Below are 16,975 nucleotides of genomic sequence, written 5' to 3'. Positions count from 1 at the left end.
TCAATCACATTTATGTGGGTCTGCCCTGATAAGATGTCTTCTCTGCCCTGCTGTTGTGTGAGAGACTGTGGGAGGGACTAGCCTCATTTCCAGTTAACACAAAGGAGATTCTGTCTCTGTTCCCAGAAGAGGCAGCAAACCCTGAGAGAGCCAAAGGTTCTACATGGACTCCAGGTGACCCCACAAGTGACAGTTTCAGGAATCTCTCCTCAACTCCCCACTCTTCATTCTGCCGTGGGCATCTCCCTTTAGACAGGCCGGAGGTCACTTCCTCAATGGTGTCCCCCTCTAGTGAGCTCAGCTGTGCTATAGCAGAAGGGCTGGTGATAATCCTATTATTCACTAGGCCTTAACTCTCTGGGGTCCCCGGTACATGCTGTGGGGACCTCCCCTCACTGAGTCTCCACCCCTCCCCAGAAGGTCTGTGGTATTATCCCCAGGTTACAGAGAAGGAAACTAGGATGGAGAAGTGACTTGAGTCACTGCCCAAGGTACTAGCCCCCCAACTGGCAAGTAGGGAACCACCCAGAGTTCAAGGCTGGCCTGACTCTGAAGCCTGTGCCCAAAGCCAGCAGCTTCCACCTCCTGTGGGAACAAAGCAGAACAGGCTGCCACTGATAAAGTAGCAGTTTTCAGACTCTTGTCTCCAAATTATATTTTCAGCCCGATGTGGTGCTTTACAAATCAACTGTTTTTAGGATGTTGGATTCCTTCCTTACTGGGACAGAAGCCAATCGCTCTTATTGCTGGTCAAAGGGCTGCATGTCCTCATCTAATCACATCTTAAAGGGCCCCATCTTCTCGCTGACTTCAGCGTCTCTGGGCCAGGACTGAGTGTTTAAGGAGAGCTGATGGCCCTGGTGTCAGATGATGGGGGGCTGTCTCTCTCCTTTCCTGGCAGGTATCCTGGATCCTCGCTGCCAGCTCTGCGTGTTTATGGGAAAAACAGACCCACATGCCCCACGCCACCAGCAGCAGTCCATACTCTTGGTTCCCATGGATACCCCAGGGATAAAAATCATCCGGCCTCTGACGGTGTATGGGCTGGAGGACGCACCAGGTTGGCCAACACCAGCTCTCTTCTCTGTGTGGGTCTGGGGAAAAAGCTTTGGGCAACCCTTGCTCCAGTGCAAAAGTAACACCTGTATGGGTCTGAGGACATTTGGAAGGCCACGTGCTCCTGCATTTCAGTTCCATCCATGAGTATCAACCATGCAGGCAAGCTTCAGACAGGCATTCATCTATTGTTTTTTGTTTTTTTCCCTTCTAATCATAGAAGACAAGCAGGAGTCTAGGAGGTAAGGAGGCCACAGAGGATGGAGGCAGGAAGTGGCCTCCAGACCTTCTCTTCTAGACCTCAGTGTGGAGGGCCGATTTCCTGGCCTGGCGGTCCTCTCACAGGGGGCTCTCCTCTCTACTGATGATGTCCACATTTTGACTTCAGAGTTCCCATAGGGTCACTACACTCTTAGAGTCACAATACTGCTAGGGAGTTCCAATTTAAGTTAGAGTTACTTTTTTTTTTTTTAAAGATGTCTTTATTTTTGGTTGTACCTGGTCTTCATAGTTGCCTTCAGGCTTTCTTTAGTTGTGCTGAGCAGAGGCTGCTCCTCCTCATGGTGTGTGGGCTTCTCATTTCGGTGGCTTCTCTTATTGTAGAGCATAGGCTCTAGGTGCACAGGCTTCAGTAGTTGCGATATGGGCTCTAGAGTGCAGACGCAGTAGTTGTGGTGCATGGATGTAGTTGCCTTGAGGCATTTGGGATTTTCCCAGATCAGGGGTTGAACCCATGTCCCTATGGCAGGTGGATTCTTAACCACTAGACCACTAGGAAATCCCTAGAGTCATGTTTTAGAAAAGGAATGCCAAACTATTAGTTATCTTGTAAATTAGTGACTTATTTTCCACTTTTAATAGGCTCCATTTTGTTCTCCCTCACTGTTCAACCATGTTCCTGTTAGACGGCTACAAAATATTGCCAGCAGGAATATTGCCAGCAGATGAGATAAACACATCCAAGGAAAATGTGTAGGCAGATCACTCAGAGTACCCTTTGTGTCTTTCAGGTGGCCATGGTGAAGTCCTGTTCGAGCAGGTGCGCGTGCCCAAAGAGAACATGGTCCTGGGCCCCGGCCGGGGCTTTGAGATCGCCCAGGGCCGACTGGGTCCCGGTAGGATCCATCACTGCATGCGGCTGATTGGCTGCTCCGAGAGGGCGCTGGCGCTCATGAAGGCCCGAGTGAGTGCTTCCCTTTCTGCCTGTCTCTGGACCAGAACGACCCATCTGTCTTCCTCTCAGACTTCTAATCCTAACTGTTTTCTGAGAGCAGACTTAGCAGGTGAAGCGAGGTGATGTTCTTTACAAGAAGCTGTGTCCTTGTGTTTGCTCTGCCTCTTTTACTTTGCTAAAGTTTCAAATTCAGAGCAGAATGGGCCTCGCTCTGTCAAGGTGATCACAAGGAAAAGGCCAGGCTCTGTGGCAGCAGAGGGCAAGGTTTCAAGTCCACAGGGTCATGGTCTACTGATGACCATTTCTGCTATCAGCTCATCTTTAAAAATCAGGTAATAGAGAGAACTCGGGGTTCTAGCATCCAGCCCTGCACCATCCTCCTCCCCCAGCATATCTAAAACTTTATTCTTCTGTGACCCCTCAAAGGTTGCAAGTCCACACAAATGAAAGCTCTTGCTGGCAATGGTAATTCAAATCAGTGATACCCATTTTGCAAAGAAAACTGAAGGAACCTTTGAGCCCCCAAAATATCTCACAAGATACTGTCCAGAGAACAGAGATGGTCATGTGCACATAGATCACTGAGCAAATCTGAGATTCACACCCTTTTTTGTTTTGAGACTGTCCAATTTCTTTGTTTTGTATTTTTTTTTTTTTAGGGTTTTTTTTTTGGTTGTTGTTGTTAAAGAAAATGCTCCCTTTAAGGGCTCAGGTATAGTATCTAGTCTCATCCTGTAGAGCAGCTTGAGTGTACACGCCAGAAGTCTTAGAAGGTGCCAAGTATTGATGTGGCCATCCCACTCATAGGACCTGATCATAAGGAGTAATTAGATTTGATACTAGGAGGTTCACCACAGCCATGATTATAATACTTTGAAACAACCTATGAGGCTAACAAGTAGAGCTTGGTCAGATAACCCTGGTTATGGGCATGCAGTGAAATTCCAAAGCAATGCTGTAGAAATCTGTTTCTTAATATATGTAAAGAGATAACCCTTAATGAAAAAAAAGCAGGCTACAAAACCATTGTAAAGGATATGATTCCATTTTTTTTATAAAAAAAATGCATATGCATGTTTATGCATACAGAGAAGTATCCAAACTTTAAAGTGTGACTAGATGATGGAATACCATGTGTTTGTGTTGTGGTTTTTCTTTTTTTTTTCGGTCTGAAAATATATACTTTTCTGCCGTTAGTAATACGATTGGTGTCATTATGTTTTTAGTTAAAAAGGGGGGCAGAGAAAAGATCCCTTAAGTTCTTCTGATTGATTATAGTTTTCAAAGACTCTAGAATCCCCAGTGCAATAACAGTTGCCCACAAGAGGGCTCTGGCACCCAGACTTTGCTCCTGAGAGTTCCTCAGGATGTGAAGCAGGCCCTGCTGTCGGCAAAGGGTGACCTCCTGGCCTGTGTGAGGCGCCCACAGTCACTGCCTGGTTCCCAGAGTAGCCCTGGGCCACAAGCGACTCAGATCAAGCTCTGTCCTGCCTGGAGGCCAGGCCTGCCCAGATGGGGCAGAATGGCTGGCATAAAGGGGTTGTGCAGATAATTTGTGCAGCTACCATGTCTAGCTTCCCCCGCCGTCCTCTCCTGTGCTCCCACCCTCTCCTCTGCAGGGCATCTTCCATGCCTCCCATCCTGTCTCCTGTGTCCACAGGTGAAGTCCCGCGTGGCCTTTGGGAAGCCCCTGGTAGAGCAGGGCACGGTCCTGGCAGACATTGCCCTGTCCCGCGTGGAGATCGAGCAGGCCCGGCTGCTGGTGCTGAAAGCTGCCCACATCATGGATGTGGCGGGAAATAAGGTAGGAGGCCGAGGGACCTCACAGAGGACAGATCCAGAGGACACGGTGAGGGATGCCAGCCCAGAAATCTTGATGCTGATTCTTCCCTCCCCACTCAGCAAACCACAGAGAAAGCACTTGGCTCCTTGACATAAATAACTTTGCTTCAATTCTCCTTGGAATTACGTGGGCAGCTTTTCAAAAATGGAAAAGGTACAATAAAGATGACTGACCTTTCTGTTTTACTGATCCAGTGACCATCTGTCAGCAGGCCTGACAGGGCCATATGGCCCCAGCCTGAGCTACAGCCCGACCTGATCTTCCAGGCATCAGGCAAACTTGAGAATAAGCCAGGGAGTTAACCAGAGGAGCAGCTTTATTTTCAATGTGACATTATTCCTTAAATGGCTCTTTCTGAGTGCCTCCTAACACCAGGCATGATGCCATGCCAATCCCTGCCTTCTCAATCTCTCTACCAGGTCTCCAACCCTTAGCTGAGAGGCCTTGGTAGCAGGGGGTGACCCCGGCTCAAGTTCCTGGTATCTTGGTCATCTAGTGCCAGGTATGAGAGCTCTCAGGGGCTTTGATTGAAATCCCGAACTCAGGGAAGATGCTTGTACCTCAATTCCCCAGATTCCTGGCTGGCCTCGTTCCACCTTTCCCTTTGAATACAGAGCTGATCATGACCCTGAAGGAGGCTCAGGCCAGTCCCCACGCTGCACTGTGTGTGCAGTGATGCTACCCGTCGCCTGGGAAAGTGCCCCTTGTCTTTCTTCGACCAGGCAGCTGCCCACACCACCCAGCACCCCGAGTCACCTGCCTCGTCACCCCCCCCCCCCGCCCCTCCACCCCATTGGTGCTGGGCAGGGTCCATGCACCAGGCAAGGCTTGTGATCCAGAGGGAGGGACCTGAGGTCTCTGTTCTGAGCTGTTGTTTCTACTCCTCCCTGTGAAACTGATCGATCTTCCACACGTTCCACCCTGGGGTCTGCCCTCCTCACCACAGCTCCTCTTCCTTGCAGGCTGCAGCTCTGGATATTGCCATGATTAAAATGGTGGCCCCATCCATGGCTTCCCGAGTGATTGATCGTGCTATTCAGGTGAGCACAGATGATGGATCGCTGGTTCTTCTGAATCATTCACAAGATTCAGAATTCCTCTCCTTCAGCTGCCCAACCTCCTGTAAACTAATAGCTGCCCTTCGTTGCACACCCCCATACATGACTGTCCTTTTCCTCCTCAGAACAACCCTATGAGGGGTCCTATTCCTGCTTCCATTTTGAATACATGGAAACAGAAGCACAAGAAAGTGATTTGTCCAAGGTCACTCAGCTTGCAAGGAGCTGAGCTCAGAGTTTGGGGAACCTAGGTCCTTCTTACACCAGGCCCAGCCTCCTAACCACATAGAGATGCCTCCTTCTCAAATCTCAATCCATGGCCCCTAGAGAGGGACTTCCCGACAGCAGAAGTCACCTAGCAGAGCAGATCTGGGGAGTCTGGTGTCCCTGGGATGGCTAGTGAGGCCCCATCTGGAGTCTTCCAGAACACTGTTGTCACACAGGTGTCAGGGGACATCCCTGAAAGGTGGCTGTTCTGAGCTGTCCTGACATCTTAGGAGCAGGCACTTGTTCCTGGGGCTCTCAGGGATGAGGGCTCACCCAGGGCTTCCGCCTCTCCTGCCCTGTGTCTGCCAGGTCTTCGGAGCAGCAGGGCTGAGCAGCAACTACCCACTGGCTCAGTTCTTCACTGGAGCCCGAGCCCTGCGCTTTGCTGATGGCCCTGATGAGGTGCACCGAGCAGCAGTGGCCAAGATGGAGCTGAAGCACCGCAGTTAGACCTGCCGGAGCCCCGTCATCCCCACCAGGCTTGTCGTGCCCAAATTTCCTGACGTGCTTTGAAAGACCTGGTATCTGTGCTCCGTGCACCCTGCCTGGCAGCTCTGTCCTGGGACCCTTGTGAACTCAGCCTTGGTGGGTCCCCACAGAACACACTTCTGTAAGAAGCCTGGAGTTGCCTGTTTCAGGCAAGGAGGAAGGGGAGTAACCAAGAGCTGAGTGGGTTTTGGCACAGAGCCTGAAGATCTGGTCTTTAGGCCAGGATGGAGCTGCATGGGCAGCCGGGCCCCTTCTCTCTGGCTGTGGTGTGCAAAGGCTGTGGGCATCTGCATGAGTATTAGGAGTCCTGCTGGGGTGCTGGGCCTGTGGTTGCTCCCAATACAGGGCCTTCTGCTCTGTCCCTCCCCACCCCTTCTCCCAGCTGATGGCTGCCGCCTACAAACCTGGGGTGGGAGAACTCCTGGGCAAAAGGAATGAAACCCAAATCATGAAGCCACTGCCATCTGATTTTCTTTCTTTGAATATCCAAAACACAGAACACTGAAATGTTAATTTAGAAAGAAACTTTGGAAACATGGAAGAATAAGAATGTATACTTCAGAGACATCATGAATGCTCTATATCATATAAAAAGAATGGAGAATGAAGGCTGTCACTTCAACCCCTGTTTCAGTAATGTCAGTTGCCTCCACATATTTAAGTTTACACAAGATCCTGCCCAGTGCATCAGCCTACCTGTACACATGGAGGGCAAAGACGCAGTGACCCATAGTAGGTCCCAAATCAGCCACCTCACTGCTACTCATCTAAAGGTCAGCAAAAGACCATGGCGTTCTGGTGTGTGAGGGCCATCTACCATCTGCTCTGTAGTCAGAATATTTGTGGGGAGAGGAGGTGGTGGGGAATATGTCATTACAATCCAGAGAGCAGTACTTTTCCCTCAGAGAAAGGTGGACATGCTTGCTCACTTGAGGTCTGAATTCAAGGGATGGGTGCCCATGAGCCCAGGCAGTGGGTGGAGGTAAGCTACTGGCTCTTAGGGCCTGGTCTGCTAATCTCGTGATCTGGGATGATGTGGCCAACAGCTGCCCGTTTCAGGTCAGACCACATGGGCAGGCATCACCCTTCACTGTCTGCTGCCTTGCAGACTTGGCCCCCTCAAGGAACTGCTTTACCAGAGAGAACACCCACCTGCTGCAGTTACAACCGCATGCCTTCAGGGTACTGGGGAGCCATGGGGGGCTTGTGAAAATGCTCCTCAGATGTCCTTGCCTCAGTGGTCTAGGGAGGCAGGCCCTCCTCTACTGCTTGTTGCTCACAAATATAGTTAAATTCAACTCCTCCCCCACAATGAATTGCTGTCACAACACCAGCCACACTGGCAAACAACCTTTTGAAAACTGTGGCCGGGTTCTGGCAGCCTGAATTCTTGCTTTGAGCCTTAGTAAGGAGGGGTGTGAAAAAGGAAGTGCTCTGGCACATGTATCACGTGACCCTCAGATTTCTCTCATGGCCTCTGAAGTTAATTTAACCTTGCTTGTTAACTAGTGCAGCTGCAGGGATGAAAATAGAAGCTATGGGGCGACCTCACGTCTCCCTCAGGTTCTGTCGGGAAAGGGGAAGCCCTGGGTGGGACAGTGAGCATGCTTAAAGGATGTGAGTCACAGAGATGCGGCCTCCAGTAGCCCCTCATCCAGGATCTCCCATCCTGTGAAACAGTTCCACTCACCGCTGTCAACTGTACCCTTCTTGGTTGGGCACTGGTCTAGGCCTTGGGGAATGTGCAGGAAAACAAACTGGTCCAGTTGCTGATACCAGGGGGCCCTTGGCCCCTTGACTCCCTGGTACCCTGAAGGCGTGTGGTTGTAACTGCACCAGGTGGGTGTTCTCCCAAGTAGGGGATGGCGGTGAGTATCTGAGATTGTGGTGGGTGATGTGGGTGCTCTAATAGGCACTGCTAGGGGGTGGGAGCTGGGGGCTCAGGAAGGGAAAACTCGTTCCAGAAGAGGCATTTGAGCAAGACCTGCATGATAAGAATGGGCAAGGGTGCTTCAGAAGAAGGAACAGCAGATGCAGAGGCCCTGTAGGGCAGCCCAGTGTGTCTGGGTGTAGAATACCAGAAGGTAGAAGGTGCTAGGCCATGTGAGACCTTGGGGCCTTTGGTGGGGTGTTTGGCGTTGATTCTAAACGTGACAAAACAGTAAGTTTAGGTCTTAGAGTGACACTTTGATTTGAGTTTTTAAAAGCTGCTTCTGCTCTCCAAAGTTCACCAGGATAAAGAAGGAATAAAGGAGGATTAGAGCTGGTTCAAAGTTCCCTAATGCTGCAGAGGGCTGCAAAAAAACAACCCACAAAGTTAAAATTTAATTAAAAAAAAAAAAAAAAGAAGGAAAGGTGGGGGATGAGGGGCAGGGGTCTTAACAAGTTATGAGCAAAAAATTTGAAGAATAAAGGAAATTTAACCTGGTCTTTATCTCTCTTTTTTCCCCTACCTTCAGCAAACAGTTGGCATCTCTGGTTGGCCAAATGTGCTAACTAATGTGGTGCTGTGACAGCAATGTGCTTCTCTGGAGTAGGAGTCTGTGTGTGGTTGTAGATGCATGCTTGGGCATGAACAAGCTTGGCGGGTGATGAGGGTGCCTGACCAGCTTTATTTGGGGCACACTTAATCTCTTGCCACCATCCCTATGTGGCTGGGTCTGCCTTCTTATTAGCCTGTCTTGGGTATGGGAACAAAATGTCATCATAACATACTAATGATTTTTTCTCACATCAACTTTCTGTCTCAAAGCAATTGAACACACAATTCCTCTGCTCAACTCTTGGCATCAGGGGCTAGATTCCCATTGGACTGAGCCCTCCCCAGTGGTCCCGTGACAGTTGCAGGGCTCAGGGTCCCATCTAGAATGCCAGCTGTGATGGGACGTCTAGCCCTCTCTTCCCATTCTCCCCCACCTCACGCTCCCTGCAGTTACGTGTGGTCCTGGCATCCACAGCTGCCTGTGTTCCTCCCAGCCTTGATTTCATATACTAGCAGATAATTCCAGAATAATCCTAGAAAGGCTGTAAGAAAGAGACTGGGTTCCAGAGAACTCCTCTGGTTGGGGCCCCTTTAGGAGAATGTCACTGGAAGTGATGTTGAAAGAATAGGCTCCTGCATTCTCTGCCAGCATTCAGATTCCAGAGTCCCCAGTGTTCTAAGAGGGGGCTCCTGTCACTACCCAGGGCTTCTGAGTTCCCCAGGGATGCCTTGGGGAAGCCAGGGCTGTGCTGCTGCAGGCCTCTCCATAGTCACAGGGAAACTGGAGGGCAAGCCCAGAGCTGAAGCTTTGGCTGAGCATCTCTGGGATCTCTGGATTGGTATTTATACTGCCCTCCATGGTGCCACGAGGCTATGGCCCTCTCCCCACCATTGAACTTGCTAATGCATGTAAGCATCACAGCAGAAAGACGGGAGAGTCCCAGGCTCCAGCAACCTGGGGTCCAAACCTGTGACCATCTATTGGACAAATACTCTGGGAGCAGAGTTCTTTTAATCAAGATGGTTGAATAGAGAAATGATTTCAGGGAATTTTTATCAGTACTAGATAGATAACCTAGTGGTAAAGAGCGGTCACAGAAAAACACAGACACTAAAGTGTTAAGGACAAATATTAACCAGTTATACTCTACTGTAGTAAGAATGAGGGCCCAGCATGAACTGACCTCAGCTTCCATTTGTACAGGGGGCATCTTAGGGGGAGAATGAAAGAGCAGGGAGGGGCAATGGCGGGATTTACACAGGGAAATTCCTGCTAAATCAACAGAAAGTGGGAAGGTGGAGGGCACCAGTCCACATGAAATTTATCTGGGTTTGCTAACTGGCACTTAAAGAAGCTAGGCTCCTAGCCTCCCGTGGAGACAGGAAGGCAGGGTCCTATCTTGAAGCACTGGCTGGAATAAACTGGCAGCAACTTCTGGCAGCCTTGAGTTTCCTCAGGCAGGCACATTCGCCAGGCTCCAGCCATCCTAGGGATGTGGCCTTGAGCTGCTAGAAACTGTGTTAGTGTCGGTTCAGGTCTTCGGATGTGGTGGGGGTGGACCACATCATTCATACTGAGAGTCTGTAGTTTTTGTAGGCTGAGGTTGAGGCCCAGTCAGCAAGAGTGCTTAGAGAAGCCTAGCAAGAGTCTAGTCAGGGAGAGGCTCTTTGTCAGTTATGCTTCTAGATTCAAATGACCCTGGGTTTCAACCCTGCCTCTGTGACAGATGAGTTGGGTGATGACAGAGAAGATATTTTCATCTCATAGAGTTGGTTTTCCCATTTGGAAAATGGGAGAGAGCAGCATTCCTTCCTAGGACTGTTTGGAGGTAAAATGAGCTGACTCATGAGGATTTAATACGAAGCCCGTAGTACCTGCAGTGTGCCATGTGGCTGGACTCTGGAGGGGGCTAAAGAGGAGGCTGTGCTCAAGTTGAGAGGCAGGCCTGTGGGGGCCCCACAAGACCAAGCACAGCTGGACCAGCCACGGCTGTAGCTGTCCCACAGGCTAATGTGCAGAGGAGTGAACCTGGGGATCTGGTTTAGTGCCAAGTGTGACTCAGCAGATCTGTCTTCCTAATGTGCTAACAGTTACCGCTGTTTGTTTGGGGACCCCATCTGGAAAAGCAGAGTGAGGAGAATGGCTAGACTCCCCTCACTTCATCACCTGGATACAGTAATAGCTACTAGGTACGGGCTAATGCTATTGGTAAAAACCTGCCTCGCGACGCAGGAGAAGCAAGAGATGGGAGTTCAATCCTTGGGTTGGGAAAATCCCCTGGAGGAGGGCATGGCAACCCATTCCAGTATTCTTGCCTGGGAAATCCTATGGGCAGAGGAGTCTGGTGGGCTACAGTCCATAGAGTCGTAGAGTTGGACACGACTGACATGACTTAGCACAGCACTTTTAGTACCTACCAGGTGCCAAGAACTGCACATGTCAACAACTGGCAAATAATTTTTTCTGCCCATTTTAGAGGTGAGGAGACTGAGATTCAAAGAGGTTTAATGACTTGCCTAAGATCACACAGCTAGTCAGTGAATTTAAACCTAAATCACAAGACTGCAGAGCTTTCCACTCAGAGGCATGGAATTTTACCATCTCTGAGAGGCTTCCTGAGAGGTGCTGGCTGCCTCACCTGAGGGAGGAGGAAGAAGAAAAAGAAGCCCCAGGCAGCCAACGAGAGCATGTCCTGCCATGAATAAAGTATGTGAGTCTGTTTCCAAAGCTGAGGAATCTTGGGGCTACCTCCTTACTGCCTAGGGGCAGCCCCTGTGGGAATGTCTGCACTAGGGCTGAAGGTAGGTCATGGAGTGCTGATGGCCTGTCATGAGAGTGTGTGTGTATGTGTGTGTGCGTGTGTGCACATACGAAAATAAAGAGGGCAGTCTATGCACAGGCTGGACCACTTTTTTTCCTTTTGCTCCTGAGAGAGAATGTCTTCTTGTTTAACTATTGCTCTGAATTACCCCCCCCGCCCCCCATATACAGTTTGCAAAACACAAAACTCCCTCCATTTGATAGTGTCAGTATCCCAGCATTGGGACTAAACAACCAAATATCTAAAATCTCACCATTCAATGACCCTGAAGGACATCTCAGTTACCACTGTTTTGTTTTGTTTTGTTTTTTTAGTTACCACTGTTTTTAGAGAACAGGTGGAACTAGATTTTTTCTAACCTGAAAACACACTGTTGGGCCCTAACAATAAAATGCTTTGAAATATTTCAAAGCTAAGACTTTGTGTAACTTCTTAGAGGAAGTGAATGACTGTTCTCACCCAATTCGGAGCTTCTCCCAATGATCTCGGCATGGTGGAAGGACAATATTTATTCATGTCAAAGTGTTCACATCTCTTCCTTCTGTAGCATCCTCAAAAGACGTTTCATTTTGCTTGCTTAGATCCTCTCCCGGCTTCATTCCTCTTCCCTCTACGGATACTTTGCTTTTGTCAGTTTCATTCCTGGCAGTGAGTCCACACAGACAAGGGGCAATAGAGAGTAACAGAGAAAGTTGGACCTAGAGAAAAAGATTAAAAAAAAATCAGAACAAAGACTTAGAGAAGAGCAAAACATTGAAAGTAAAGTGGAAGAAAGAAAAAAGTCAACACATATTGTCAGGGAGAAATCTAGGTTGAAAGTTAAATTGTACTTAATGTCTTGGACAGACTGAGTCACATGGAGTCACAAATATATTAGGGTTTCAGCACATGCAGTTAATCTTGGGCTGCAGTGTATGGTTGACCTTGAACTGAAAATTGGTGAAAGCAGCTAAGAGAAGCTAGTGTGATTATTGAAGACTTCCCCAGAAGATGGGGTTTGGGTTGAATCTTAGTAGGAAAGATTTCCTTAAGCAGAGATAGTTGGATGGGCCTGGGGAAGAAGGGCCCCTAAAACTAGGTGGCCAGGGTGAGAAAACTGCTAGTGGGGTATGGTGAGCACCACAGACGAACAAACCAGAATAAAAGAACCTATGACCTAACATGTGTGCTAAACTGATACACAACTGTGCACACCAGTGGGAACCCAAGCATGACCTTGTATAGGCCTCCAATATCATTTGAATGAGTGAAGGTAAGGTCCTATCTAAGATCACCCGGCTTGACTCCCATTTTCAGTTTCCTTCCATTTTAATACTATTTTTCTTCTTTTAGACAAAAAGCCACATAGTGGATGACTTTCAGATATGCTAAAAACTCATCCCCTGGAATGAGGAAAGTCCGATGTCATTAACAATGTTTATTATTCATGGAAGGGAATGGCTGTTTATATGGATCTGTGAAAAACTGCCCTTAGGGGTCATGTCTAATTTTATTTGAGCTAACTTTAAAATTAGAGCACAATACTAGTTTTATTATCATCTTTTAATCACGTCACAAACAGTAATCCTTCAGCATCAAAGACCAGCAAACCTGGCAGCACAGACTTTTAATTGAAAAAAAAAGGACAAATGTTAATCTGCTTTTGTTTCTGGAGTAGGATCATTATTCAATGTCAGATCCCTACGGCTAGTTAAATAAAAAAATATTTCAGAAGTCAGAATAGATTTTGTAATTGTTATTTTTAAATGTCCTATGAGGACTCATAAAATAAAACAGGCCCCAGATGTTGCCAGTATACTGTATTCACAATCAGAGCTTTTGATTCACTTCGTCTCCCCACTCCTTTAAAAAAAAAAAAATTACACAATCCTCTGTGTTCATTTGATGTGCTGGCACTTTGCACTAACTCCAGCATGGATGGAACATTTGCTTTCTATACTTTTAATTAAGGATACAGAGATGAAAAAGACTCCGTTCTTGTGGGAAAACTGTCTTCCAAACTCAGCCTTTGAAAAGAGCACAGTCTTTCTTCTCTCCCAGTTACTGCATTGTGTAACCTCAGGCAAAACTACACAACTCTTTGTGCCTTAGTTTCCTCACTGTAAAATGAAGATAAAGTGGTAGCTACCTCAAAAGCCTGCTCTGCGGGTGAAATAAACTAATCTATATAAAGTACTGAGAAGAGCGTCTGGTGCACAGTTAGGTATTGTATGTGCTAACTGTTCTGCTGCTTTGCTGTCTCCATCACTATCATAGCTCTAATAACCTCAAAGATCAACTGAATTGAAGATCTGATGTTCAAGTCATTGGCAGAGAAAGCCCAAAAGATTAAATGTAAAAGAAGGCAGGTTGATTTTAAAGAGCCAAGAAAATTTGGCACAGAGATTGATGGAGAGAATGGCAGCCCTAACTGAGGCCAAGTTGCAGAGGATCTGCACAAAAGTCCTTTATTTTATAAGATCATTATTGACTGATAGGAAATAGATTTGAATCAAATCCTTTTTGGAGCTTATCATTAAGTAGGCACCTCCAAAAGTATATGTGAGAGTAGACTTTAGGTTTATTTTATTTTGGAAGAGAAGCACATGTTTTGTTAGTTTGGACTGAATGCAACAAACTAAATCTGAAGAAAAAGAAGATAATGAATGTTTTTAAAGCACTTACCACGTCCAACCACTGCTCTAAGAAACATACGTTATTTCATTTTATCTCTACAATGCTATGGGATATGTCCTGTTAACCTGTTTTATAGGTGAAGAAAGTGAAGCTAAATGAGATTAACTCACATGGTTGAGGTCACTTAATTAGTAAATGATAGAGCTAGTATTCAAATATAGGTCTGATCCAAAAGCCAATGAAAATGCCACTCTAAAACCACACCCATGGGAAAAGACTCCTCATAACTACCTTGGTTAGGTTTACCAGTAACAACCAGGTCTCCAGTGGGCACTTCTTCCTGAATGCTTTCAGACCGCTTTTGTAATTTATCTCCAGCTCTGACTTCTGGCTCCTCCAACTACCTACTCAACAAGTCCAGGTGGATAGCTGATGTGCATCTCAACATGTACAAAAGCTGAACTCTTGGTTCTGGGACCTCCACCCAAACATGTTTCTCCTGCCTCTTCCTTTCTTTAGGAAATGGCACTTCCATTTTTAGGAGTTTTAGCCCCACACAAAGGAATTATCCCAGATTTCTCCTTTTTCTCCTTCTACCCACATCAAGTCTATTTACAAATCCTCTATAACATATTCCTTAAATGTCACAGAAAACAAAATAAGCTCTATAAAATCCCCCATATTACAGTGAGTTCAGTTTTCAGCAGGAAATTTTTATATTTAAATATTAAGAATTTTAGTTTTAAATCTTTCAGTAAAATCAACAAAAAATGATCAAGTCAATTTTACCTTCATACCTAATTACCAGTAGTTACAAAACTTTATCAATAGTTACAAAAATATTTATAAATGAAATATAAAGCCTTTCCCACCTCTCAGATTTATCTTATCACTTATATTCATTTTCCAAAAACTATTCAAACAGAATTCAAGCATAATGATATTCCCTTACGGGAGAAAATCCATGGCAAGGTTTTTTTTTTTTCTTAAAAATATCTCCTACTAAATGTTCAAACACAGAAATGTAGAAGAGCAGGGTTTAGATTTGGGGGACAGCAGCTAAGTGATATCTCCCATGGGACATTCCACCAGTAAATTTGGGCATTTGTTGATGAAAATACTTCTCACATCTTGCCTCACTAAGATTATATATCATCTGATGGTTGCCATGAAAATAGCAGTAATGCTAACAAGGATTAGCTCAGGGTTTTACCACAGGGTACAGCATTATTTTCTGTGAAATCACTTGGGAATCAATGCAGATACCATGTTGGGATAAAAAGCTGATGAGGCTTAAGTAGGGGAGTCCAAACTCTTTCTCCAAATCAGAGCCTATCCATTCCTTACCCTGATAATACCTACAGCTTCATCATTTAAGCTCTGAGCCTCTTTAAACCTCACATCCTCCATAGATCCTTTCCTAATAAATTCTAGTTCTCAGTTCTTGCTTCTGTCTCTCAATTCATATTTTTTAAATAGTCTTCATATTGTAATTTAATAATCTAATGATAGTGTCTTGCATGGTTCTCCAGAAGTAAACTGAATAGTCTCTGAGTGCCTACCTTGCACCAGTATTAAGTGCTATCATGTGAATTATTTCTAAGTCCTCATAATGATACCTGTTAAGCAGGTATTATTAACCCACTATTTAGATGAGGAAACTGAACTTTAGAGAGGTTACGTGATTTTCCCAGTACAAGTTATTTCCTCAAAACAATCACTTGTGCTTGACTGTAGGCTATTTGATGTAAGGGTAGCTCACCTCTTGCCGCTTCTCTAGGATTCAGAAAGGGTTTGTCTCACAATAGACAAAAATGATTTAAAGAAAATCAACAGTGAAAAAAATAAAGAGAACTATACCTGATGTAAGCAAGTGAGAGGAAGACTGTTGGGTTTGTTTGTTTTTGTTGAAGAAATCAAATATACTGAAAAATATAACAATGTCCACTTACTATTTTGAAAAAAAATTAATTAAAAAAATCTTATGTAAAATTGGTCATAATTAGTTGTGAGATATGTTGCAAATCATTTGTTATTATTAATAAAGTAATGAAGTAAATATTTCATTTCTTCAAAAAATTTAAGTAGTAACAAAATTAAAAATATTTACTCACTATATTTTCTTGACTAGAAGAGAAAGGTATTAGAGCTAGACCTCTGGGCAAAATAAACATATGTCTTGAAGGAAAAAAGGTTAAGAACCAAAAAATATTGGGAAAGGGATCACCTATCACTAGACTCCTTTCCTAACTGGGTGAACATAAGCAATTCATGTAAGCAATCTGGCCTTTTGTCTCCTCAGGCCCTCAAACACATGGGACAAACTAACTCTACCCACCACCAGACCATCCTTCAGGGGGAATTAGATGTTACTTTGTGTTCTGAGTTGGCATCTGTTCTTATTTTCTTGTTTCTCCAAGGCTGGTGAAGGAGCAAAAGGAGCTTACTGCTTCTGGAAACTGCCTAGAATGTTGGCTTTGTGAAAATGAAATCTATAAGCTTTGAAGTTGACTCACCTGCCTCCTTCTGAGAAAAACAGAAGGTCAAGGGATGAGTCTCTTAAAAGATTCCTCTTAAAAAGACAGAAATCTATCATGTAAACCTGGCTGCAAAAAAATATCTTTATGATTTTAAACAAAGAAAGTTGTGAATGTCCACTTCTCAGGAAGAGTTAAGAGATTAAAAGCATATCTCACTTTCTCAGCCATTAAAATATAATAAAAACCCATTTCCTACCTCTCCAATGTGTTGGAAAATCGATTAGTTAATGTCTGCGAAGGCTTTCAGGTATAACATGTTATCTCACTGCTAAGCGTTATTCTATTTAAACTTGTTTCTGCTTCCTTTCTGGCAACTCCCATGTCTATCTGGGATGCAGTGATGGAGATTATTAATTACCTGAGTTTTATAAGCCTGAAAATTCTCAGGAGCAGGAAAGTTTAAAAAGATAGAAATGAAAATTTGGGCACATTCAGACAGAGGCTCATTTAAATGTCAAAATAATTATTCCAAATCCAAAAGAGTCAAAATAACCTGTCACCTCACAGCTCCTAAGGGGACGAGCAGGTGCTTTGTAAAGTCAAATGATCATAATCATTAATACACTTAACATACTAAGGAAGAGCAAAAATACAAAAAGGCAACAATTTCAAATAACGTGGTGTGTAT

The 16,975-nt window shown here is 45.5% G+C and overlaps 1 protein-coding gene across 9 annotated transcripts in view; it reads left to right on the top strand.

Annotated features, from left to right (window-relative positions):
* LOC122693885 (acyl-CoA dehydrogenase family member 10) overlaps positions 1 to 8,315 on the top strand; it is a 51,376-nt gene extending 43,061 nt beyond the window's left edge. For 7 of the 9 annotated variants that reach the window (XM_043901823.1, XM_043901822.1, XM_043901828.1 and 4 more), the window contains 5 exons: positions 902 to 1,060; positions 2,067 to 2,239; positions 3,891 to 4,034; positions 5,036 to 5,113; positions 5,708 to 8,315. In XM_043901823.1, the coding sequence (XP_043757758.1) occupies positions 902 to 1,060; positions 2,067 to 2,239; positions 3,891 to 4,034; positions 5,036 to 5,113; positions 5,708 to 5,848 (695 nt within the window). In that variant the 3' untranslated portion in view covers positions 5,849 to 8,315. Of the gene's footprint in view, positions 1 to 901; positions 1,061 to 2,066; positions 2,240 to 3,890; positions 4,035 to 4,492; positions 4,576 to 5,035; positions 5,114 to 5,707 lie in introns of all 9 variants that reach the window. The other 2 variants (XR_006341053.1, XM_043901827.1) reach the window with 2 other exon arrangements.
* The last annotated feature ends 8,660 nt before the right edge of the window (positions 8,316 to 16,975 follow it).

This window comes from Cervus elaphus, chromosome 5 (genome assembly GCF_910594005.1).
Source record: "Cervus elaphus chromosome 5, mCerEla1.1, whole genome shotgun sequence".
Classification (NCBI taxonomy): Eukaryota; Metazoa; Chordata; class Mammalia; order Artiodactyla; family Cervidae; genus Cervus; species Cervus elaphus.
The sequence above is the reverse complement of the archived record's forward strand: the minus strand, read 5'-3'. Positions and strand labels throughout refer to the sequence as shown.